The sequence below is a fragment of the Microcaecilia unicolor genome, chromosome 11 (assembly GCF_901765095.1).
Source record: "Microcaecilia unicolor chromosome 11, aMicUni1.1, whole genome shotgun sequence".
NCBI lineage: Eukaryota > Metazoa > Chordata > Amphibia > Gymnophiona > Siphonopidae > Microcaecilia > Microcaecilia unicolor.
The window spans coordinates 66,388,936-66,413,630 of record NC_044041.1 but is presented as its reverse complement, the minus strand read 5'-3'; the positions used below and the strand labels follow the sequence as shown (position 1 = coordinate 66,413,630).

At 46.7% G+C, this 24,695-nt stretch overlaps 1 protein-coding gene and 1 long non-coding RNA gene across 2 annotated transcripts in view; one reads left to right on the top strand and one right to left on the bottom strand.

Annotated features, from left to right (window-relative positions):
• The window catches only part of CIT (citron rho-interacting serine/threonine kinase), a 1,023,678-nt gene that overhangs the window by 498,867 nt on the left and 500,116 nt on the right, over nt 1-24,695 (bottom strand). The window contains 1 exon segment of the mRNA XM_030217566.1: nt 19,019-19,216. Coding sequence (XP_030073426.1) covers nt 19,019-19,216 — 198 coding nt within the window.
• LOC115479579 lies at nt 8,285-23,763 on the top strand. Its single transcript, XR_003943718.1, has 3 exons — nt 8,285-8,297; nt 23,316-23,319; nt 23,682-23,763. It is a non-coding gene; the product is annotated as an uncharacterized LOC115479579 (long non-coding RNA).

Genomic DNA, 24,695 nt, shown 5'->3' with positions numbered 1-24,695 from the left:
CGACATTGAGATCCCATGACACTGTAGGAGGCTTGACAGGGGGCTTTGACAAAAGCAAACCTCTCATGAAGCGAACAACTAAAGGCTGTCCTGAGATCGGCTTACCTTCCACATGGTAATGGTATGCACTGATTGCGCTAAGGTGAACCCTTACAGAGTTGGTCTTGAGACCAGACTCAGACAAGTGCAGAAGGTATTCAAGCAGGGTCTGTGTAGGACAAGAGCGAGGAGCTAGGGCCTTGCTGTCACACCAGACGGCAAACCTCCTCCACAGAAAGAAGTAACTCCTCTTGGTGGAATCTTTCCTGGAAGCAAGCAAGACGCGGGAGACACCCTCTGACAGACCCAAAGAGGCAAAGTCTACGCTCTCAACATCCAGGCCGTGAGAGCCAGGGACCGGAGGCTGGGATGCAGAAGAGCCCCTTCGTTCTGCGTGATGAGGGTCGGAAAACACTCCAATCTCCACGGTTCTTCGGAGGATAACTCCAGAAGAAGAGGGAACCAGATCTGACGCGGCCAAAAAGGAGCAATCAGAATCATGGTGCCTCGGTCTTGCTTGAGTTTCAACAAAGTCTTTCCCACCAGAGGAATGGGAGGATAAGCATACAGCAGGCCCTCCCCCCAATCCAGGAGGAAGGCATCCGATGCTAGTCTGCCGGGGGCCTGAAGCCTGGAACAGAACTGAGGGACTTTGTGGTTCACTCGAGATGCGAAGAGATCCACCAAGGGGGTGCCCCACGCTTGGAAGATCTGGCGCACCACTCTGGAGTTGAGCGACCACTCGTGAGGTTGCATAATCCGGCTCAGTCTGTCGGCCAGACCGTTGTTTACGCCTGCCAGATATGTGGCTTGGAGAACCATGCCGAGACGGCGAGCCCAAAGCCACATGCTGACGGCTTCCTGACACAGGGGGCGAGATCCGGTGCCCCCCTGCTTGTTGACATAGTACATGGCAACCTGGTTGTCTGTCTGAATTTGGATAATTTGATGGGACAGCCGATCTCTGAAAGCCTTCAGAGCGTTCCAGATCGCTCGCAACTCCAGGAGATTGATCTGTAGACCGCGTTCCTGGAGGGACCAGCTTCCTTGGGTGTGAAGCCCATCGACATGAGCTCCCATCCCAGGAGAGACGCATCCGTTGTCAGCACTTTTTGTGGCTGAGGAATTTGGAAAGGACGTCCCAGAGTCAAATTGGACCAGATTGTCCACCAATACAGGGATTCGAGAAAACTCGTGGACAGGTGGATCACGTCTTCTAGACCCCCAGCAGCCTGATACCACTGGGAGGCTAGGGTCCATTGAGCAGATCTCATGTGAAGGCGGGCCATGGGAGTCACATGAACTGTGGAGGCCATGTGGCCCAGCAATCTCAACATCTGCCGAGCTGTGATCTGCTGGGACGCTCGCACCCGCGAGACGAGGGACAACAAGTTGTTGGCCCTTGTCTCTGGGAGATAGGCGCGAGCCGTCCGAGAATCCAGCAGGGCTCCTATGAATTCGAGTTTCTGCACTGGGAGAAGATGGGACTTTGGGTAATTTATTACAAACCCCAGTAGCTCCAGGAGGCGAATAGTCATCTGCATGGACTGCAGGGCTCCTGCCTCGGACGTGTTCTTCACCAGCCAATCGTCGAGATATGGGAACACGTGCACTCCCAGCCTGCGAAGTGCCGCTGCTACCACAGCTAGGCACTTTGTGAACACTCTGGGCGCAGAGGCGAGCCCAAAGGGTAGCACACAGTACTGGAAGTGGCGGGTGCCCAACTGAAATCGCAGATACTGTCTGTGAGCTGGCAGTATCGGGATGTGTGTGTAGGCATCCTTCAAGTCCAGAGAGCATAGCCAATCGTTTTGCTGAATCATGGGGAGAAGGGTGCCCAGGGAAAGCATCCTGAACTTTTCTTTTACGAGATATTTGTTCAGGGCCCTTAGGTCTAGGATGGGACGCATCCCCCCTGTTTTCTTTTCCACAAGGAAGTACCTGGAATAGAATCCCAGCCCTTCTTGCCCGGATGGCACGGGCTCGACCGCATTGGCGCTGAGAAGGGCGGAGAGTTCCTCTGCAAGTACCTGCTTGTGCTGGAAGCTGTAAGACTGAGCTCCCGGTGGACAATTTGGGGGTTTGGAGGCCAAATTGAGGGTGTATCCTTGCCGGACTATTTGCAGAACCCACTGATCGGAGGTTATGAGAGGCCACCTTTGGTGAAAAGCTTTCAACCTCCCTCCGACTGGCAGGTCGCCCGACACTGACACTTGGATGTCGGCTATGCTCTGCTGGAGCCAGTCAAAAGCTCGCCCCTTGCTTTTGCTGGGGAGCCGCGGGGCCTTGCTGAGGCGCACGCTGCTGACGAGAGCGAGCGCGCTGGGGCTTAGCCTGGGCCGCAGGCTGTCGGGAAGGAGGATTGTACCTACGCTTACCAGAAGTATAGGGAACAGTCTTCCTTCCCCCGAAAAATCGTCTACCTGTAGAGGTAGAAGCTGAAGGCTGCCGGCGGGAGAACTTGTCGAATGCGGTGTCCCGCTGGTGGAGAGACTCTACCACCTGCTCGACTTTTTCTCCAAAAATGTTGTCCGCACGGCAAGGCGAGTCCGCAATCCGCTGCTGGATTCTATTCTCCAGGTCGGCGGCACGCAGCCATGAGAGCCTGCGCATCACCACACCTTGAGCAGCGGCCCTGGACGCAACATCAAAAGTGTCATAAACTCCTCTGGCCAGGAATTTTCTGCACGCCTTCAGCTGCCTGACCACCTCCTGAAAAGGCTTGGCTTGCTCAGGGGGAAGAGCATCAACCAAGCCCGCCAACTGTCGCACATTATTCCGCATGTGTATGCTCGTGAAGAGCTGGTAAGACTGAATTTTGGCCACGAGCATAGAGGAATGGTAGGCCTTCCTCCCAAAGGAGTCTAAGGTTCTAGAGTCTTTGCCCGGGGGCGCCGAAGCATGCTCCCTAGAACTCTTAGCCTTCTTTAGGGCCAGATCCACAACTCCAGAGTCGTGAGGCAACTGAGTGCGCATCAGCTCTGGGTCCCCATGGATCCGGTACTGGGACTCGATCTTCTTGGGGATGTGGGGATTAGTTAAAGGCTTGGTCCAGTTCGCCAGCAATGTCTTTTTGAGGACATGGTGCAGGGGAACAGTGGACGCTTCCTTAGGTGGAGAAGGATAGTCCAGGAGCTCAAACATTTCAGCCCTGGGCTCGTCCTCCACAACCACCGGGAAGGGGATGGCCGTAGACATCTCCCGGACAAAGGAAGCAAAAGACAGACTCTCGGGAGGAGAAAGCTGCCTTTCAGGAGAGGGAGTGGGATCAGAAGGAAGACCCTCAGACTCCTCGTCAGAGAAATATCTGGGATCTTCTTCTTCTTCCCACGAGGCCTCACCCTCGGTGTCAGACACAAGTTCACGGACCTGCGTCTGCAACCGCGCCCCGGCTCGACTCCGTGGAGCCACGTCCACGATGGGGGCGTCGAGAGGTAGACTCCCTCGCCCGCATCGGCGAAGCTCCCTCCGCCGACGTAGTCGGGGAGCCCTCCTGGGAGGTGGCCGCAGTCGGCACCGCACGCGGTACCGACGTCGGGGACCTCACCCCGGGCGATGGGCCAGCCGGCACCATGCTCGACGGTACCGGAGGCGCAAGCACCGCCGGTACCGGAGGGGTAGGGCGCAACAGCTCTCCCAGAATCTCTGGGAGAACGGCCCGGAGGCTCTCGTTCAGAGCGGCTGCAGAGAAAGGCATGGAGGTCGATGCAGGCGTCGACGTCAGAACCTGTTCCGGGCGTGGAGGCTGTTCCGGGCTGTCCAGAGTGGAGCGCATCGACACCTCTTGAACAGAGGGTGAGCGGTCCTCTCGGTGCCGATGCCTGCTGGGTGCCGACTCCCTCGGCGACCCAGAGCTCTCGGTGCCGACGCGGGAAGGGGACCGGTGTCGATGCTTCTTCGACTTCTTCCGAAGCATGTCACCGGAGCTTCCCGGCACCGACGAGGAGGACGTAGAATCCATCCGTCGCTTCCTCGGGGCCGAGACCGAAGAGGGTCGATCTCGGGGGGGCTGTACCGCAGGAGCCCTCAGGGTAGGAGGAGACCCACCCGAGGGCTCACCGCCACCAGCAGGGGAAAGGACAGCCCTCACCTGCACTCCACTCGATGCACCACCGTCCGACGACATCAGGAGACGAGGTCCCGGTACCACCGACGTCGATGCAGCTATCCGATGTCTCGGCGCCGATGCAGAGGGCCGATGCCTCGATGCACTCGATGCACTGGCAGCCAAGGATGAAGGCGAAGTCAAAATCCGAAATGACGAATTTGGAGCACCAAAACTTTAAGGGAGAAAAAATCTCGACCGAGGCCGAAAGAGGCCTACCCCGACGACGAAAGAAAACTTACCGGGGCAAAACTGGAAGTACGGGAAGGGGAAAATGAAACCCAAGGGGGTTTTCGGAGCACTTCCCGACAGGTAGAAAACTTTTCCGAAGAAAAAACACGTCAATAAAACACGGACGCGCGAGGTCGACTCTCCGGGGCTCGACACGACAAAAAACACAGCCGTACCGAGTGCGGACGAAAGAAGACTGGCCGGCTCGAGCCGGTTTCGGGCGGGAAGACGGCCGCGCATGCGCGGTGCGCGCGAGAGCTAGCAAAGGACTTTGCTAGGAAGATTCCGATTGGAGGGGCTGCCGAGGACGTCACCCATCAGTGAGAACAAGCAGCCTGCTTGTCCTCGGAGAAATTGGAGATCCGTTTTATGCAAATATTTCTCATTCATTGTAATAATCTTGCAAATCCAATTGGCTAGGTGTGCTTGCAGGAGAGAATTGAGAAGCACTGCTGTAACAACTGGTCATTTCCTCTCTGACAAATGACCTACAGAAAGGCAGTATTTCTTTTTCCTGCTAATACCTCTACTAAGCAACCCCCAGTTGCTTAGTCTATTTGGACCTCTAAAGTCTTATTTGAAATGAGCTATAAACACAGATTTAATCTTTGGGATCTGCCACTGTCAGAGACAAGGTACCAAGCTGAATTATCTGACTTAGCATAGCTTATTTTATGTTCTCATTGGAGTTTAGATTTAATTATTTACCTTGCAGGTACAATTAGTATGTTCCTTCCTGGAAAGGCTTACAGTCTAAGTTGCACCTAAGGCAATGAAAGGGGAATGTGACTTGCTGAAGGTCACATGGAAAATCAGAGTAGCTGAATTTGAACCCTGACTTCCATGGTTCTCAGCCTGCTGCTATAACCACTAAGCTACTACATTGACTGGCTACCTTCATTATCACCTGATGATTATTCCTAAAGCTCTGCTTGCTGACAAGTTTCAGTTCTTGTCCTTCCAAATGACTCATATTTAAGGTAATATTTAGTCATATCTGGGTTCTCTTTTCTATCACCAGATGGCGGTAGAGAGCTTAATCTTCCAGTGACATCAACAGGATATAGGGTAGCGCTTTGTTGGAACTTTCCAATATACCACTACTACTACTTAACATTTCTAAAGCGCTACTAGGGTTACCAAAGCAGCATATGGTCTACTGAGTCACCCCAAAGCCCCATCTGCTACTTCAGCATAATTATATGTCATGAATTACCTCTAACCTAAACTATATACACAAAACGCATAGGTAGTCTCAGACTAGTGTAGCTGGGCTAAAAGCAAAGAAAATTAACTCCCATGGATCTTCCTCCACTCCCATCCCACTATCTGTTGGAGTTCCCCAGGGATCTGTCCTTGGACCCCTTCTCTTCTCAATCTACACCTCTTCCCTGGGCTCGCTAATCTCGTCTCATGGTTTTCAGTATCATCTTTATGCTGATGACACCCAGCTATACCTCTCCACACCTGACATCACCGCGGAGACTCAGGCCAAGGTATCGGCCTGTTTATCCGACATTGCGGCATGGATGTCCAACCGCCACCTGAAGCTGAACATGTCCAAGACCGAGCGCCTTGTCTTTCCTCCTAAACCCACTTCTCCTCTTCCTCCACTCTCTATCTCTGTTGATAACACCCTCATCCTCCCCGTCCCATCTGCCCGCAACCTCGGAGTCATCTTTGACTCCTCCCTCTCCTTCTCTGCGCATATCCAACAGACTGCCAAGACCTGTCACTTCTTCCTCTTCAACATCAGCAAAATTCGCCCTTTCCTCTCTGAGCATACCACCAGAACTCTCGTCCATGCTCTCATTACCTCTCGCCTTGATTACTCCAACTTACTCCTCACCGGCCTCCCACTCAGCCATCTATCCCCCCTTCAATCCGTTCAGAACGCTGCTGCACGTCTTATATTCCGCCAAAACCGATATACTCATATCACCCCTATCCTTAAATCACTTCATTGGCTTCCGATCAGATATCGCATACAATTCAAGCTCCTCCTTCTTACCTACAAATGCACTCAGTCTGCGGCTCCTCACTACCTCTCCACCCTCATCTCCCCCTATGTTCCCGCCCGCAACCTCCGCTCACAGGACAAAGCCCTTCTCTCAGTACCCTTCTCCACCACTGCCAACTCCAGGCTCCGCTCATTCTGCCTTGCCTCACCCTATGCCTGGAATAATCTTCCTTTACCCATACGCCATGCCCCCCTCCCTACCCATCTTCAAATCTCTGCTTAAAACTCACCTCTTCAATGCTGCCTTCGGCGCCTAACCGCTCGAGAAATATAAAATGCCCCAATCTATCCACCCTATCAGATTAACTGTTCACTCGTCCTCTAGATTGTTCACTTGTCTTTAGATTGTTCTCTTGTCTTTTAGATTGTAAGCTCTTTGAGCAGGGACTGTCCTTCTATGTTTGAATTGTACAGCGCTGCGTAACCCTAGTAGCGCTTTAGAAATGTTTGTTAGTAGTAGTAGTAGTAAAACGCATAGGTAGTCTCAGACTAGTGTAGCTGGGCTAAAAGCAAAGGAAATTAACTGGTATGATTAAATTTCACATTCCTTACCATTCCAGCCATACCAGTCTTGACAAGTGAGATGTACCTAAGCAGAATCTCACTGGGAGGGGAAGACAAAGCCCCCGGATCATCACCCTGCCACAGGCCGAGCGGTCTCTGACTAGAATATCAAGCTTCAGAATATCAAGCTGTAAAGCATTCAGAGTGGATTGAAGAGATGACCAAATGGCCGCCTTGCAAATGTCTTAAGGTGAAACCATGTGGGCCTCTGCCCACAAGGCCACCTATGAATGGATAGAATGGGGTTAAGGCCCCTCGGAACCAGTTTGTTCTGATAAAGGTGCACTAACTCGATAGCCACCTTGAACTAGTATGCTATTGTTGCCTTGGAAGCCATAAGATCCTTGTGCAGCACATGGAACAGTACTCTTTGCACATCCAGTTTATGAAGCTTTCTGGGCTGAGAACCTATTCCCCGTTCCTTGAATGCACGGAGACAAAGAGCATGGAATTCATCTTCTGCAGAAAGGCCAGAATTGTGAGAATAATGAACTCCTGACAAGAAAGAGCCCAAGGATGCACTTGGCAGGGGCTGGGTGCCACCATTTTGTTCCAAGAGGGCCCACAGAAGGGAGGAGATTGCTCCTGCCCTCCTTCCTCCAACTTTTTAAGGTACAGTAAGGGGAGAGGGGAGGAGGGTGTCACTCAGTGACGATCGTAGGTCGGCTAACACCCGGGGCGGATCGCAGATTCATGCACCCCCCCCCCCCCCCCCGGGTGCAGCATGACACCCCCCCTGGCGCAATGACCCCCCTCCCCCCCGGGTGCATTTTTAGCTGCTGGGAGCAGCCACGCAGCTCTCGGCTCCGTTGGCTCCCTCTGCCCCAGAACAGGAAGTAACCTGTTCCGGGGCAGAGGGCGCAGGGAACCAGTGGGGCCGACAGGCACGCGGCTGCTCTCTGCACCCCTCCAGCGGCGTGCACCCGGGGTGGACCGCCCCCACCGCCCCGCCCTTGGTGTGCCGCTGGCGTCACTAGACTACCAGGGTGACTTAGCTTGTGGGGGTACAGAATACACCAGAGCATCAAGGAATCTTTAAAAGATTTGGGGGATTGTGGGGTTTGTTGCTTAGTGGGGGGGGGGGGGGGGGGTGTCAGGAGGGGAGAGGTAGGGAGCACATGCAGGAAGCCTTTACAGCTGCCTGTTTGTGTTTCCCTCCTTTCCAACAGCTCCAGACAGCCGTAAAAGTTGCTTTAAAGCTAGGCGTTCTGGAGCTGTGCATCACCCGGAATGCTCATTAGAATACTAATGACCTTACTGTAATATATTTGCATGGGGTTTACGGTGGCAGCTAATAGCATACGTTAGAACCAAAGAAAACCCCTTTGTGTATTACTCGTTAAATAATGTTTGCTTTAGACTGGCTACAACCAATCTAAAGCAAACTCTCCCAGCACAGTAATCTTTGTGCACTGGGCCCTTAAAGTCCTAACCTTTGCAGCCAATCCTGCTAGCTTCTTTATTTCTTTATTTATTTATAAATTTATTGCTATACATTACAAGTTAAATCAGTTGATAAGAATATGGTGCTAATACAATTAGTTTCTCCTAAGGAAATAAAGTAAATATGAAGAAATGCAAAAGATCTCTTATTAGCATCATTAAAGTCCACAACAAGGGAATCCAATAATCCAACTATGGAGAGAAAAAAAAAGGAAATACATAATAAACTTAAATCGAGACGTGTTCGCTTACAAGCATGATATAACTATATCTAAAGTGGCCTTTTTTGATGTTATAAATTAACCCAATTGTGCAGGATCAAAATATACATATTTTACAGATTGATATGAAACCAAACACTTGCAGGGATATTTTAAATAAAAAGTCGCTCCAATCTGCAATGTTTCCTGTTTCAGTTGTAGAAATTTTTGTCTTCGTTTTTGCATTTCTCTTGCCAGGTCAGGAAATACCCGAGTAGACAATCCTTTAAAAGATTTTTCTCTTGATTGAAAAAATTTCTTTAGTATCGAGACCTTGTCTGTGAGTAGTGCAAAGGTGACTAATAAAGTAGATGCTGTTACTTGTTCTGTGTCAGATGTTTCTAGCATAGCCGAAACATCTAACACCTGATTATTTCCTCGCTCTTGTTGATTCTTTTCTGTCTTTGTGGGAATGTAAAAGGCCTGTATCACTGGAGGAATATGTTCTTCAGTTATATCCAAAACTTCTTTAAAGTAAAACTAACATTTCCCTTGGGGAAATCAGAGAATGAAAAGAAAAATTTATAAAACGTAAATTATTGCCTCGAGAGGCATTTTCAAGAAACTCTGACTTCCTCCCTCAGGTTTACTAAATCTTTGACCATCGTCATTTGTACTGTCTGTATCTGTTGAAATTCTTTCTCCACTTTATTTACCTGCGATGATAGTGTTTTAATTTCAGTGTCCATTTCTCTCACTTTCCCAGCAACCACAACCATTTCTTCTTTCATTTGCTTTATTTGGGGGCATAATGCCTTACCAAGATCCGCTATCAGCAACCACAGACTATCTAAAGTTACTTCCACAGGTTTTTTTTGAAAGCTTGTAATCAAAATATCCTCTGGCTCACCAAGTTGTTGTATTGTCTCCGTCGCAACCGCTCCTCTCTTATCCTCCGTAGGTCTTATAACGGCCTGTGCAGTTAAAGTGGGAGTTGTAATACTCCCACTTTCATCCGATATTTGTAGACTTGCCTCCTGCCCTGAAGATCCCGCAGACACTTCAGTACTCGGGTCTACTGGGGCCGGTATCGGGGAACTGCTTCGCACCGGTTGAGGATGCGGTTCTCTTCCGTCGGGGCTTAGAGAAACTTCCAGCCCCTTGCTCTGCCCACTGTCTCCACTCCTGGGTTGAGCATGCAGGCCGCCCTCCGGCGTTATTATCGAGCTTGCGGCCCTCTGCAAATATTGCGTTATCAATCCCGATGAGGCTGGAACTCTTTGCTGCTGGGAGGCAGCAGTGGCAGCTCTTCCCCTCCTCTTCGGCATATTAAAGGAAAAACAAAGTCAAGGTAAGAGCTGAGGAGCACTCAAACACATCCGTCTTGGTCGGCGGCCATCTTGGACTCCATTTTAGCTTCTTTTTAACCATTTTTCTCATTTTATCGTAGTTGTCTTTTTGAAAATTAAATGCTGCTATAGTACATTTCCTTAGTGACTTCACTCCAGATATCAACTCAAATCTGATCATGTTATACCCTTCATTCCACTAAGGACCAGATCTAAAAACAGCTCCCCTTCTTTTCGATTCTTGGAACAGTTGCTCCAAAAAGCAGCTGAGTGCAGCTCTGAGGACTCTTCACCGCCAGGGGCCTGTTCAAAGGCCCAGGAGCTTAACGCAAAGGGCTCCTTAAATGGTACCAACATGCTCTGGATACAGTCTGGAGGTGGGGCTCCCCCTTCGGCCCCGATGTGGATCAGGTGGGATCAGCCCCTCCCTTACCCATGGACTACTACACCCACTCAAGCAGCACTGTTTAGGCATCTGAAAAGAAAATGGCTGCCACCAAGTCTGTCAGGACCACAGGTTCCACAGATTGGTCAGAAGGATGACAGGCAGCCCCCAGTTTGGCCTCCTCCAACCACCCTTGGGTTGTTTTTGCTGAAGAAAATGGCTCATCACAAGCCAGGCAAAGAGAACAGGCAGGCAGTGCAGCATCTGATGGCTGATATGGTCAACCAAGTGGTCAGCCTGCCAAAGGCCAGTGTGCTCCTGCTTGTGACCTGGCACTCTCCAAGCCCCCAAGATAGCTGCTTTCTCTATTTTTTTTTATTTTTAAAGCCCTAAATCAGGCTTGCTCTGTCTTTTTTCTTCTTTTCACTGTATTCTTGAACAGCAAAGAAATTAAGTAAATCTGGGAAGCCAAGATCCTCCAACTTATTTTTTGGGAGAATCTAGAATATCTGAAGCTGCAGGGCATCCCAGGAAAGAAGGGAGATGGGGACCCCTTACTCCCCCCCCCCCCCCATGCATGTGATTGGGCCTCATGGGGACTAAGGAAACAACAAGGCATGGTCCATGCGAGCCAATATGGAGACATCTTTATTTATGTCACAACTGTCAGGAATGGTGAGCCCTTGGACCAAAGCCAGAGCTTTGGCAGACAAATCACCGGGGCTGGCACAGGCAGGAATCAGAACAGACTGGACTAAGATAAACTAACAGACTCAACAAGGCAGGACAGATGCAAAGGAATGTCAAGTCAGATGCAAAGCGCTGATAAGAAAGGCACAGAGGGATTTTGAAAGAAAGATAGCGATAGAGGCTAAAATTGATAGTAAAAATTTGTTTAGATACATTAAAAGCAGGAAATCGGCAAAAGAATCGGTTGGCCCGCTGGATGACTGTGGTGTAAAAGGGGCAATCAAGGAAGACAAAGAAATAGCAGAAAAACTTTATGAGTTCTTTGCTTCGGTCTTCACCGAGGAAGATTTGGGTGGGATACCGGTGCCGGACAGGGTATTCGAAGCTGAAGAGTCGGAAAAACTTACTGAAATATCTGTAAATCTGGAAGACGTAATGGAGCAGTTCTGCAAACTGAAGAGTAGCAAATCTCCTGGACCAGATGGTATTCACCCTAGGGTACTGATAGAACTAAAAAATGAGCTGGCATGTAATTTATCCTTAAAATCGAGCGTGGTACCAGAAGATTGGAGGGTGGCCAATGTAACGCCGATATTTAAAAAAGGTTCCAGAGGAGACCCGGGAAATTATAGACCGGTGAGTCTGACGTCGGTGCCGGGGAAAATGGTAGAGACTATAATCAAGAACAAAATTACAGAGCACATTCAAAAGCATGGACTAATGGGACAAAGTCAACATGGATTTAGTGAAGGGAAGTCTTGCCTCACCGATCTGCTGCATTTCTTTGAAGGGGTAAACAAACATGTGGACAAAGGTGAGCCGGTTGATATTGTGTATCTAGATTTACAGAAGGTGTTTGATAAGGTCCCTCATGAAAGACTACAGAGGAAATTAGAGGGACATGGGATCGGAGGTAGTGTCTTACTGAGGCTAAAAACTGGTTGAAAGATACGAAACAGAGAGTAGGATTAAAAGGTCAATATTTACAATGGAGAAGGGTAGTTAGCGGGGTCCCTCAGGGATCTGTGCTGGGACCTCTGCTTTTTAACATATTCATAAATGACCTAGAGATGGGGGTAACTAGTGAGGTAATCAAATTTGCCAATGACACAAAGTTACTCAAAGTAGTCAAATCGTGGGAAGATTGTGAAAAACTACAAGAGGACCTTATGAGATTGGGAGACTGGGTGTCTAAATTGCAGATGACGTTTAATGTGAACAAGTGCAAAGTGATGCATGTGGGAAAGAGGAACCCAAACTATAACTATGTCATGCAAGGTTCAGTGTTGGGAGTCACGGACTGAGAAAGGGATCTAGGTGTCATCGTTGATGATACGTTGAAAACTTCTGCTCAATGTGTTGCTGCAGCTAGGAAAGCAAATAGAATCTTGGGTATCATTAGGAAAGGGATTGAAAACAAAAATAAGGATATTATTCTGCCATTGTATCGCTCCATGGTGTGACCGCACCTCAAATATTGTGTTCAATTCTGGTCGCCGCACCTCAAAAAAGTCATAGTGGAATTGGAAAAGGTGCAGAAAAGGGCAACAAAGATGATACAGGGGATGGGACAACTTCCCTATCAGGATAGGCTGAAGAGGCTGGGGCTAAGGGGAGATATGATAGAGGTCTATAAGATAAAGAGTGGAATGGAACAGGTCGATGTGGAGCGTCTGTTTACGCTTTCCAGAAATACTAGGACAAGGGGGCACGCAATGAAGCTGCAGTGTGGCAAATTTAAAACGAATCGGAGGAAATTTTTCTTCACTCAACGTGTAGTTAAACTCTGGAATTCGCTGCCAGAAAAGGTGGTTAAGGCGGTTAACTTAGCGGAGTTTAAAAAAGGGTTGGACGGCTTCCTGGAGGAAAAAGCCATAGAATGTTATTGAATGGACGAGGGAATAATACAGTATTTCTAGGATGGGCGGGACAAATTGCTTGTTCTTTTGGCCACTGTCGGTGACAAGGTGCTGGGCTCGATGGACCCTTGGTCTGTCCCAGCATGGCGACGTTTATGTACTTATGTACTAACTAAACACAATAGACAACACAAGAACCGGATCCAGACAAGGGAAGGAAAAGAAGGCAAAGGGCCAGAACTGGAACCCAGACAGGACAAGGCAAGACTTGGAACTGGATTAAAACTGGGACTGGGACCCAGAAGTGCAAGACAAAGCAAAACACGGAAGTAGATTAAAACTGGGACCAGAAAAGGGCAAGACAATGACTGGATCCGGCAGGACTAGACTGAAAGAGACAAGACAAAGCACAACTAGACAGGCAAGACAGGGTGGGAGCTAGGCAACAAGAATAACAGAAGCAAGACAATAAACAAGGCAGGGACAGGATTCAGGATTCTCAAACAGGATTCAGGATTCTCAAACAGGCTGGGCTGGAACAGGATTCTGGAACGGGCTCGGCTTGACTGGAACAGGATTCTGGAACGGGACTCGGCTTGGCAGGAACAGGATTCTGGAACGGGACTCGGCTTGGCTGGAACAGGATACTGAAAGGGACTTGACTTGGCTTGGCTGGAACAGGATACTGAAAGGGACTTGGCTTGGCTGGAACAGGATACTGAAAGGGGACTTGGCTTGGCTGGAACAGGATACTGAAAGGGGACTTGGCTTGGCTGGAACAGGATACTGAAAGGGACTTGACTTGGCTGGAACAGGATACTGAAAGGGGACTTGGCTTGGCTAGAACAGGATACTGAAAGGGACTTGACTTGGCTGGAACAGGATACTGAAAGGGACTTGGCTTGGCTGGAACAAGATACTGAAAGGGACTTGGCTTGGCTGGAACAAGATACTGAAAGGGATTTGGCTGGAACAGGATACTGCAAGGGACTTGGCTTGGCTGGAACAGGATACTGAAAGGGACTTGGCTTAGCAGGGAACTGGGACAAAACTAGCTCAAACATAGAGCAGAACCTGGATCAAACACACAAAAGGAACAGAACTTGGCAGAAACACAGCTCAAGAGCCAGGAAGCAAACATAGCAGGCAAAGGATTAAGCAGACTAAGGGAAGACAAACAAACCAAGAAGCAATGTGCTTAACAGCACCCACAGCTGGAAAGGGAAAGGCCAGGCAGACTGAGAGGCAGCAGACACAGGTGCATAGCAGTGAAGTAATCAGGGACGATGCTGGCTTCTACAGACTCTCAGAATTAACAGACAAGAACTACACACACAGGAAACAGAAAAGGGAAAACAAGAACAGAGCTACATAGATTGGCTTAAACACAGAGCTTAACTACAGCAAGAGTCAAAAGCAGGAGCCAAGGGTAGAGTCAAACAGATACAGACACCAAGGGCAGGGTGTGGCTCTAGAGCCAGGCTTTCAGGATCACGGTATAAAAGCAAACACACAGAAACAAAGCAAAACATTGAAACACAAGACTCAAAGAAACACAGAACGGACCTTCAGGAGCAAGATTCTCAGGAACAAAGCCAAGCAGGGAAATGACCTAAATAGGTAACACAAGATTAAGAGGCCTCTTGCAAAGGTAACGTAGGAAAGCTCCCTAGGTCCTTATAAAGGAGTAGGCTGATGATGTCACAAGTAGGAAATGAAGCAGAAGCAGGGAGACCAAAGCAAGGCTTGACTTCAGGGACACCAAAGCGAGACTTGGCTAACAGAAAGAACAACAGGAAATGAAGCAGACGCAGGGAGACCAAAGTGAGGCTTGGCTTACAGGAAGAACAACAATAGGGAAAAAGGCAGACTGGAGAGGTCACAGAGCTAGATACAGAGAAACAGTAGGTCTGAACATAAGGGCATGGCAACAACCGTGACAATTTACCACTTTTAACTCCAAGGTCTAAACAAGGTCACCCGAAATGGACATGTTTTGTCAAACAGCTGCCTCGGGGGCAGATGAATACCAGCTGGTGTGAAATTTCAAGCCTCATCAAACTGATAACAGTGTCTCCAAACTGGGCTAGGTTTAAAAAAGGTTTGGACAACTTCCTGGAGGAAACGTCCATAGTCTGTTATTGAGATGGGCATGGGGGAAGCCTCTGCTTGCCCTGGGATTGATAGCATGGAATATTGCTACTAATTGGGTTTCTGCCAGGTACTTGTGACCTTGATTGGCCACTGTTGGAAGCAGGATATTGGGCTAGATGGACCATTGGTCTGGCCCAGTATGGCTATTCTTATGTTCTTTTGAGTTAAAGACTTTGTTTTTCATATGGTCTGCTTCTCTTCTGTTTCCCATGGGGACTGATCATGCCTGTCAACCAGTGGACACCTGTAAATGCTGGCTGGGGGCTGCAGAGCCCTAACTCTGCACTCAGTTGGCCCCAAGTAGTGGACTCTGGAGCAGGAGCAAGGCTGGTAAGATTGTTTAGCACCAACCTAAACAACCTTACCATCTGCTGGAGGTAGAGAAATACTGGAAAGTTCCAGCAGAGCACTAGCCTATATCCTTGTGATGTCACTGGAAGTTTCAGCTCTACCTCAATCTGCCCGTAGGAAAGGAAGCACAATCCCACTTGTCTACTGGTGTTGCTGGGATACTAAGGAATGTATGCTTGCTGCAGTGCCACAGTAAGAAAAAGAATGGGCGCCAATGTGATAACCATGAACCAAGAGATATAAGAGTTGGTATATACAGTGGTGGAAATAAGTATTTGATCCCTTGCTGATTTTGTAAGTTTGCCCACTGACAAAGACATGAGCAGCCCATAATTGAAGGGTAGGTTATTGGTAACAGTGAGAGATAGCACATCACAAATTAAATCCGGAAAATCACATTGTGGAAAGTATATGAATTTATTTGCATTCTGCAGAGGGAAATAAGTATTTGATCCCCCACCAACCAGTAAGAGATCTGGCCCCTACAGACCAGGTAGATGCTCCAAATCAACTCGTTACCTGCATGACAGACAGCTGTCGGCAATGGTCACCTGTATGAAAGACACCTGTCCACAGACTCAGTGAATCAGTCAGACTCTAACCTCTACAAAATGGCCAAGAGCAAGGAGCTGTCTAAGGATGTCAGGGACAAGATCATACACCTGCACAAGGCTGGAATGGGCTACAAAACCATCAGTAAGACGCTGGGCGAGAAGGAGACAACTGTTGGTGCCATAGTAAGAAAATGGAAGAAGTACAAAATGACTGTCAATCGACAAAGATCTGGGGCTCCACGCAAAATCTCACCTCGTGGGGTATCCTTGATCATGAGGAAGGTTAGAAATCAGCCTACAACTACAAGGGGGGAACTTGTCAATGATCTCAAGGCAGCTGGGACCACTGTCACCACGAAAACCATTGGTAACACATTACGACATAACGGATTGCAATCCTGCAGTGCCCGCAAGGTCCCCCTGCTCCGGAAGGCACATGTGACGGCCCGTCTGAAGTTTGCCAGTGAACACCTGGATGATGCCGAGAGTGATTGGGAGAAGGTGCTGTGGTCAGATGAGACAAAAATTGAGCTCTTTGGCATGAACTCAACTCACCGTGTTTGGAGGAAGAGAAATGCTGCCTATGACCCAAAGAACACCGTCCCCACTGTCAAGCATGGAGGTGGAAATGTTATGTTTTGGGGGTGTTTCTCTGCTAAGGGCACAGGACTACTTCACCGCATCAATGGGAGAATGGATGGGGCCATGTACCGTACAATTCTGAGTGACAACCTCCTTCCCTCCGCCAGGGCCTTAAAAATGGGTCGTGGCTGGGTCTTCCAGCACGACAATGACCCAAAACATACAGCCAAGGCAACAAAGGAGTGGCTCAGGAAGAAGCACATTAGGGTCATGGAGTGGCCTAGCCAGTCACCAGACCTTAATCCCATTGAAAACTTATGGAGGGAGCTGAAGCTGCGAGTTGCCAAGCGACAGCCCAGAACTCTTAATGATTTAGAGATGATCTGCAAAGAGGAGTGGACCAAAATTCCTCCTGACATGTGTGCAAACCTCATCATCAACTACAGAAGATGTCTGACCGCTGTGCTTGCCAACAAGGGTTTTGCCACCAAGTATTAGGTCTTGTTTGCCAGAGGGATTAAATACTTATTTCCCTCTGCAGAATGCAAATAAATTCATATACTTTCCACAATGTGATTTTCCGGATTTAATTTGTGATGTGCTATCTCTCACTGTTACCAATAACCTACCCTTCAATTATGGGCTGCTCATGTCTTTGTCAGTGGGCAAACTTACAAAATCAGCAAGGGATCAAATACTTATTTCCACCACTGTAAGGACACTACATCTAACATAATTTTTCGTAAAATTTACTCCCTTATCTCCATTTTATTGAATTTTGCAGCCCACATCAACTATCAACCTATACAGTGGGGGAAATAAGTATTTGATCCCTTGCTGATTTTGTAAGTTTGCCCACTGACAAAGACATGAGCAGCCCATAATTGAAGGGTAGGTTATTGGTAACAGTGAGAGATAGCACATCACAAATTAAATCCGGAAAATCACATTGTGGAAAGTATATGAATTTATTTGCATTCTGCAGAGGGAAATAAGTATTTAATCCCTCTGGCAATCAAGACCTAATACTTGGTGGCAAAACCCTTGTTGGCAAGCACAGCGGTCAGACGTCTTCTGTAGTTGATGATGAGGTTTGCTCACATGTCAGGAGGAATTTTGGTCCACTCCTCTTTGCAGATCATCTCTAAATCATTAAGAGTTCTGGGCTGTCGCTTGGCAACTCGCATCTTCAGCTCCCTCCATAAGTTTTCAATGGGATTAAGGTCTGGTGACTGGCTAGGCCACTCCATGACCCTAATGTGCTTCTTCCTGAGCCACTCCTTTGTTGCCTTGGCTGTATGTTTTGGGTCATTGTCGTGCTGGAAGACCCAGCCACGACCCATTTTTAAGGCCCTGGCGGAGGGAAGGAGGTTGTCACTCAGAATTGTACGGTACATGGCCCCATCCATTCTCCCATTGATGCGGTGAAGTAGTCCTGTGCCCTTAGCAGAGAAACACCCCCAAAACATAACATTTCCACCTCCATGCTTGACAGTGGGGACGGTGTTCTTTGGGTCATAGGCAGCATTTCTCTTCCTCCAAACACGGCGAGTTGAGTTCATGCCAAAGAGCTCAATTTTTGTCTCATCTGACCACAGCACCTTCTCCCAATCACTCTCGGCATCATCCAGGTGTTCACTGGCAAACTTCAGACGGGCCGTCACATGTGCCTTCCGGAGCAGGGGAACCTTGCGGGCACTGCAGGATTGCAATCCGTTATGTCGTAATGTGTTACCAATGGTTTTCGTGGTGACAGTGGTCCCAGCTGCCTTGAGATCATTGACAAGTTCCCCCCTTGTAGTTGTAGGCTGATTTCTAACCTTCCTCATGATCAAGGATACCCCACGAGGTGAGATTTTGCGTGGAGCCCCAGATCTTTGTCGATTGACAGTCATTTTGTACTTCTTCCATTTTCTTACTATGGCACCAACAGTTGTCTCCTTCTCGCCCAGCGTCTTACTGATGGTTTTGTAGCCCATTCCAGCCTTGTGCAGGTGTATGATCTTGTCCCTGACATCCTTAGACAGCTCCTTGCTCTTGGCCATTTTGTAGAGGTTAGAGTCTGACTGATTCACTGAGTCTGTGGACAGGTGTCTTTCATACAGGTGACCATTGCCGACAGCTGTCTGTCATGCAGGTAACGAGTTGATTTGGAGCATCTACCTGGTCTGTAGGGGCCAGATCTCTTACTGGTTGGTGGGGGATCAAATACTTATTTTCCTCTGCAGAATGCAAATAAATTCATATACTTTCCACAATGTGATTTTCCGGATTTAATTTGTGATGTGCTATCTCTCACTGTTACCAATAACCTACCCTTCAATTATGGGCTGCTCATGTCTTTGTCAGTGGGCAAACTTACAAAATCAGCAAGGGATCATTTTAAATAAAGTACATCTTTATTTAAAATGTTAACAGATCCAAAACAGTTCCTTAATGTAATCATTTTAAAAGAAGTTCAAAACAAGGTAATGGATTTCCTGCACCCTTACTTGTTTCTGGCTGGTAAGTTGCATTTCCCTCTCCGTGATTTCTTGTCTGAGATGATCAACTTCACTACGTAGTTCCACTATCTCCTCTGGGGCACCTGAAACATCATCCAGCTGTTTTGATAAGAAGAAATTCTGATTGTTCAAATCTGCATTTTCTTCACTTAGTTGGTTAAGTTGATCTTCCAGATCTGTAATTACCTAAAATATATTTTTAAAAAGTTGTAACTAATATCCTATGAGGACAGCAAGATAATCAGCAACACAAATAAATGATACCATTCAAAAATAAATGATTCCATTCAATGGTGCCAACATGGTCCTAGATAACGCTGGGAAAGGCTAAAAAAGCTTTTTATAGGCGTGTGTGAGATTCCCACAAGTGTGGTCAGTTGGGAGTAGTCTAGTGGTTAGAGCACCTCGACTGACAATCAGAGAAGAAGACTAGTTCAAATCCCATTGCTGCTGCTTGAGATCTTGAGCATGTCATTTATCTCTCCACTGCCCCAGGTAGAAACTTGGATCATAAGCCCTTTGGGGGACAAGAAAATACCTAGTGTACTTGACCTTGAGCTACTACTAGAAAAGGTGTGGGCTAAATCCCACCCCCCCCCCCACAAAAAAAAAGCTAAAGAAGTCATTTCAAGAGGAAGAAGATTGGTCCTAAATGATGATTAACCCACTATTCAGGAAAACAAATCTGTTTATTCCATACACGAGCAGAAAAACATCAACCACACAAGTGAGAATTTATAGCTAAGTGCTGTCTTAATTTATTTAAAAGAACTACTAAACACCCACAATATACTTGGTAGGTATAAATAACACAATAAATAACAAAAACCCACAAAGAGGATGATGAACTGATCAAAATGATATAAACATTAAAGGAATTTTTTTGGTGAAATTTACATGAATTCACCTGGTTCTCAGCCAATTCTCCAAAATAATACATAATATTCACAAGTAATCATCAAGACTCACTAGACATCCAACCAATAAAGGAAGTAACAGCAAATCACCACCAATGGATGAAAAAAAATTTTTGTGGATGGGGAGAACACTTTTCTGAACTTTTTCCACACAGAAGCCATCTTTAAGGCCATGATATTACAACAGGAATAAAGTCCTTCCTTCTGTCCCAATACATACTGGTATTTATCTTCACCGATGTGACAAGTCTACCCCCCCCCCCCCCTTTGACTGCCCCTATTATTCTGTATAAGTCACACTGAGTGGTTTCCGGTCTTTAAACAAAATGTAATGTTAGACAAAGGAAACCTAAATAAACACAACCCAGTTTTAAAATTACTTCATTTATTTAAGGAACAAAGTTATCCAACATCCATATTAGCCATGAGAAAATGTAACTGCCCCCTAAACTTAATAGCTGGTTGCACTACCTCTAGCAGCAATAATTGCAACCAAATGCTTCCTATAATTTTGATATCAGTCTTTTATGTCATTGTTGAGGACTCTTAGCCCACTGTTCTTTACAGAAACTGCTTTAATTCAGACACATAGTTTTTGTGCATGAACTGCTCATTTCAGGTCCTGCCACAGCATCTCTATTGGATTCAAGTAAGGACATTGACTAGGCCAATCCAAAACTTAATTTTGTTTCTTATCAGCCATTCAGATGTAGACTTGCTTTTGTGTTTTGGATTATAATCTTGCTGCATAACCTAATTATGCTTCAGATCATAAACAGATGAACAAATATTATTCTTAAAAATTATCTAGTACAGTGCAGAATTCCTAGTTCCTTCAATAATGGTGCAGCAGCAAAGCACCCCCACCATCACACTACCACCACCATGTTTGACTGTAGGTATGATACTCATACTGTTCAATACTGTGTTTGTTTATGCCAGACACAATGGGACCTGTGCTGTCAAAAGAGTTCCACTTTTGACTGGTCTGTCCATATAAAAGGTTTGGGAATCATTCAGGTGTGTTTTTGCAAATGTGATATAAGCACTGATGTTACTCTTGGACAGCAGCAGTTTCCACCTTGCTACTTTCCCATGAAACTCATTTTTGTCAAGTCTCTTTCTTATTATGGAGATACTAGTAAAAAAGGCCCGTTTCTGGCACAAATGAAACGAGCACTAGCTAGGTTTTCCTCGGAGTGTATGTTTGAGAGAGAGTGTGTATGTGAGAGTGTGTGAGAGATGGAGTGTGTGTTTGTGTGAGAGAGAGTGTGTGAGAGTCAGAGTGTCTGTGTGTGTGAGACAGAGAGATAGAGACTGTGTTTGTGTGACAGAGAGATAGAGTGTGATAGACAGAGAGTGTGTCAGAGAGAGTGTATGTGAGAGACAGAGAGTGAATGAGTGCCCTCACCCCCCTCTCTCAGGGCCCCCCCTCCCCCCCTTTATGGTCTGAGGACCCCCTTCCACCCCCACCTCCCTGGTCTCTAGACCCCCCTCCCCCTCCCTCTCCCCTGCCCCCCTCCCATGCCCAGTGACCCTCCTCTCCCCCTTTTTACAGATGGACCACACATAGAGACAGTCCGTTATTCGTAATAACTTTTTGCTATTGTTTTGGGTGAAGGAGAATGGCTGCAATGCTGGCAAGCTCAACTTACTGGTTTCAACCCTTACAATGGGCTAGATAGGCTCACCCAAGGAGGGTTAATAAACCTGGGCTCATCCCATCCCCTGCTGTTCTCAATCTAACCCTCCTTATTGCTTACCTCCGAGTTGCAGCCCATGTCCAGTGCAAGCAGTGGCGGGGCTCGCAGACAACTTGATGTTGGTGCCGGGAAAAGGCTTCGGAACAGCGCACGTGGCAACAAAACATCCTGTCTTCGTGATTCTGCCTCTTTTCTCGGCACAGTAGAGGCTGATGTTGAAGGAAGAAAGCAGCGGGAGCGCGGTTGTTGTTATAATAGTATCCGCGGCTGGCTGGCTGTTTTTTTCCTTACATTTCTCTTTTTCTGTTCCTCCTCCCCGCCGACAACCTAAACAACCTAAACAACCTTACAATGGTAAGGTTGTTTTCCTGTGCATCCATTGGATGCGTGTCATAATGAGTCCAGTGACGTCAGCGATCTACAGAGCCTAGCAGACCAACTCCAAAGGAGCCACGGTCTGAGGCAGCAAGATTAGAGCGTTGGAGGTGAGAATTATTATACAGGATAAACACTGACCTTAACTGAGGCTAAAGAGGCCTGCAGTTCTTTATTATGTTCTTCTGTGATGTTTTGTGACCTCTCGGATGAGCTGTGTTTGTGCTCAGTCATTTTGACAGGCAGGCCACTCCTGGGAATATTCGTTGCTGTTCCATGCCTTCTCCATTTGGCTTGGTGGAATCCCAGAGCTTTAGAAATGGCTCTGTAACACTTTACAGACTGATGTTTCAACTCCTTTTTTTTTTCTCATTTGTTCTGGCATAGCATTCTTGTAGAAACTTGAATGTGACTACTTCACAGGACTGACTGTAATCAAGCCTGGCTGTGTTCATTCAACTGAATAATTATCAATGAAATTTGGTCAACTGGTTTATTGAGTAACTAAGGTGGCAGTTACTTTTTCACATGGATGATATGGGTGGTGGAGATAACTTTGCTCCTTAAATGAAGTAAGAACTTAAAAATTGTGTTACGTGTTTACTCAGGTTTCCTTTTGACTAATATTACATTTTGTTAAAGAACAGAAACCATTCAGTGTGACACAAGCAATAATACGGGAAATCTGGGGTGGGGGTGGGCTTTTCATATCACTGAACCCTTCAGTTCAGTATACATATAAAGCAGTTCAAAAGACAAGACCTTTCCTTATCTAAACCACAAATCATATCTGTTTACTTGAGAAGCAGTTATGACACTGAACCCACCCATCTTTGGTCTTCTTAGGCCTGCACAGCTGGTGTCAAGATTACTGTGGCTGTTCAGATTATGTTGCATTCAGGTAAGTGAAACCGGCATTTCACCTATTATACTGAAAGTCACAGCAGATGGCTGATATGTCATTTTATCTGTATGTGTCACATCCAAGACAGCTGCAATGATCACCCATCTTTGTTTTAATCCTTTAAATTATTTTGGAGGCTGAATGGGTTTCTTATAGGAACGTGCATAAAAAAAGTTTTGGTTCATTTTAAGTTATTTTTGAATTTAAAAACCAAAGAAACAGTCATTCTAGCTCAGACCAAAGGCCCATCAAGCCCTTTATCCTGTTTCCAAGTGGCTAATCCAGGTAACAAGTACCTGGCAGTGAGGCAGTGGGCAAAAGAAATTGATTAATTCTGAGAAATCATATTAAGTGTTAATTCTGCTTAAAAATCTGGTGTTTAAAAGTTTGGTTTAGTTCTGCAAGTGATGGAGGAATGTCATCTGGTTTAGATTACGTTTGCCAGGCTAAAGGTTAGAAAGGTCAGTGAGAAAGGTCAGTGAGAAATGAAACTCTGTCCCTTGTGATTGATGGATTGCTAAATGCTGGCACATCTGTATACTATTATGAATGAACAAAGCATGAGCCAGACATGCTGCAGTTTAAAAGTAGTTTAAAGCTGGTTAAATAATTCTAGATATAAATGAGTTAGATTTTAGAAGTTCTTGATATGTAGATTTGTTATAAGGAATATTGATTCTGTGTATTTTAGAATATGTTTTTCTGTGTAATTAATAAGTTTTGTTTCTGTGTAGAATGTCTGTTCAACTCAGTGTTGCTTTCTAAGTAAAACTGTAGTTGAAGAGATCAGCATATGGTTTGACTTAGCCATAGTTCTGGCTGGTTCAATGTATGAAGCTAATAAGTGAAAGAGGTCAGAGAAGTCAGCTCTCTTCTCCTTGATTGATTAGCTAAGTATAGGAATGGTTTTGAAAGAAATAACAAACTATAGCTGTATGCTATTAAGTAAGACTGGCCCTTGACCCCTTAATGAATGCCAGAGTCCAGTTAGCAGTTTAAGCTATGGCTGGGATTATGTGAATAATAATAAAATGTAAGAGACTGGTGCCAAATTGTCTAGCATGAGAGGCTTCAGGTCATGGGTCAGTTTAGAATGTCTGGAACCTATGTAACTGATATTTTTAAAGTAATGATTGGCTGAGGCAAGGTAACCAATCTATTCTTTACCATCTGGAAAGTAAGGGGGGCTAGAGAGGGGGATAGCACTGTATTTAAGTGGGAGCAGAAGCAGCTTACGTCAGAAAGAGAGCAGAAGGAACAGACAGGAGAAAGAGAGCAGAAGGAACAGACAGGAGAAGGAGAGCTGAAGGAAGACAGACAGAAGAAGAAGAGAAGCAGCTGAGACAGAAGCCATAACATCCAGAGAGCTGAGAGAGAGAGAAGAGAGCTAGAACTGATGTCCTGCTTTGTTTGCTGGCAAATAAAGAAGATTTCTCCCTCATTCAGGTGTGTGTTGCTTGACTCCTGAAGTACCACAGATTCTGCTAACAATAGGGGTAATTCATGCATCCATTCCTGCAACAGCAGAACCCCCAAAAAGTAGGGAAATTACAAGCTGCTTGCCCTCAGGAATAAGCAGCGGTTTTCTCAAAGTCTATCTTTATAATAGTTAATAGACTTTTCCTCCAGGAACTTGCCAATTTTTTTTTAACGCAGCTATGCTAACTGCTTTTACCAAATCCTCAGGTAATGAATTCCAAAGCTTAACTGTGTTAGGTGAAAAATTATTTTCTCCTTTTTGTTTTTAATGTACTACTTAGTAACTT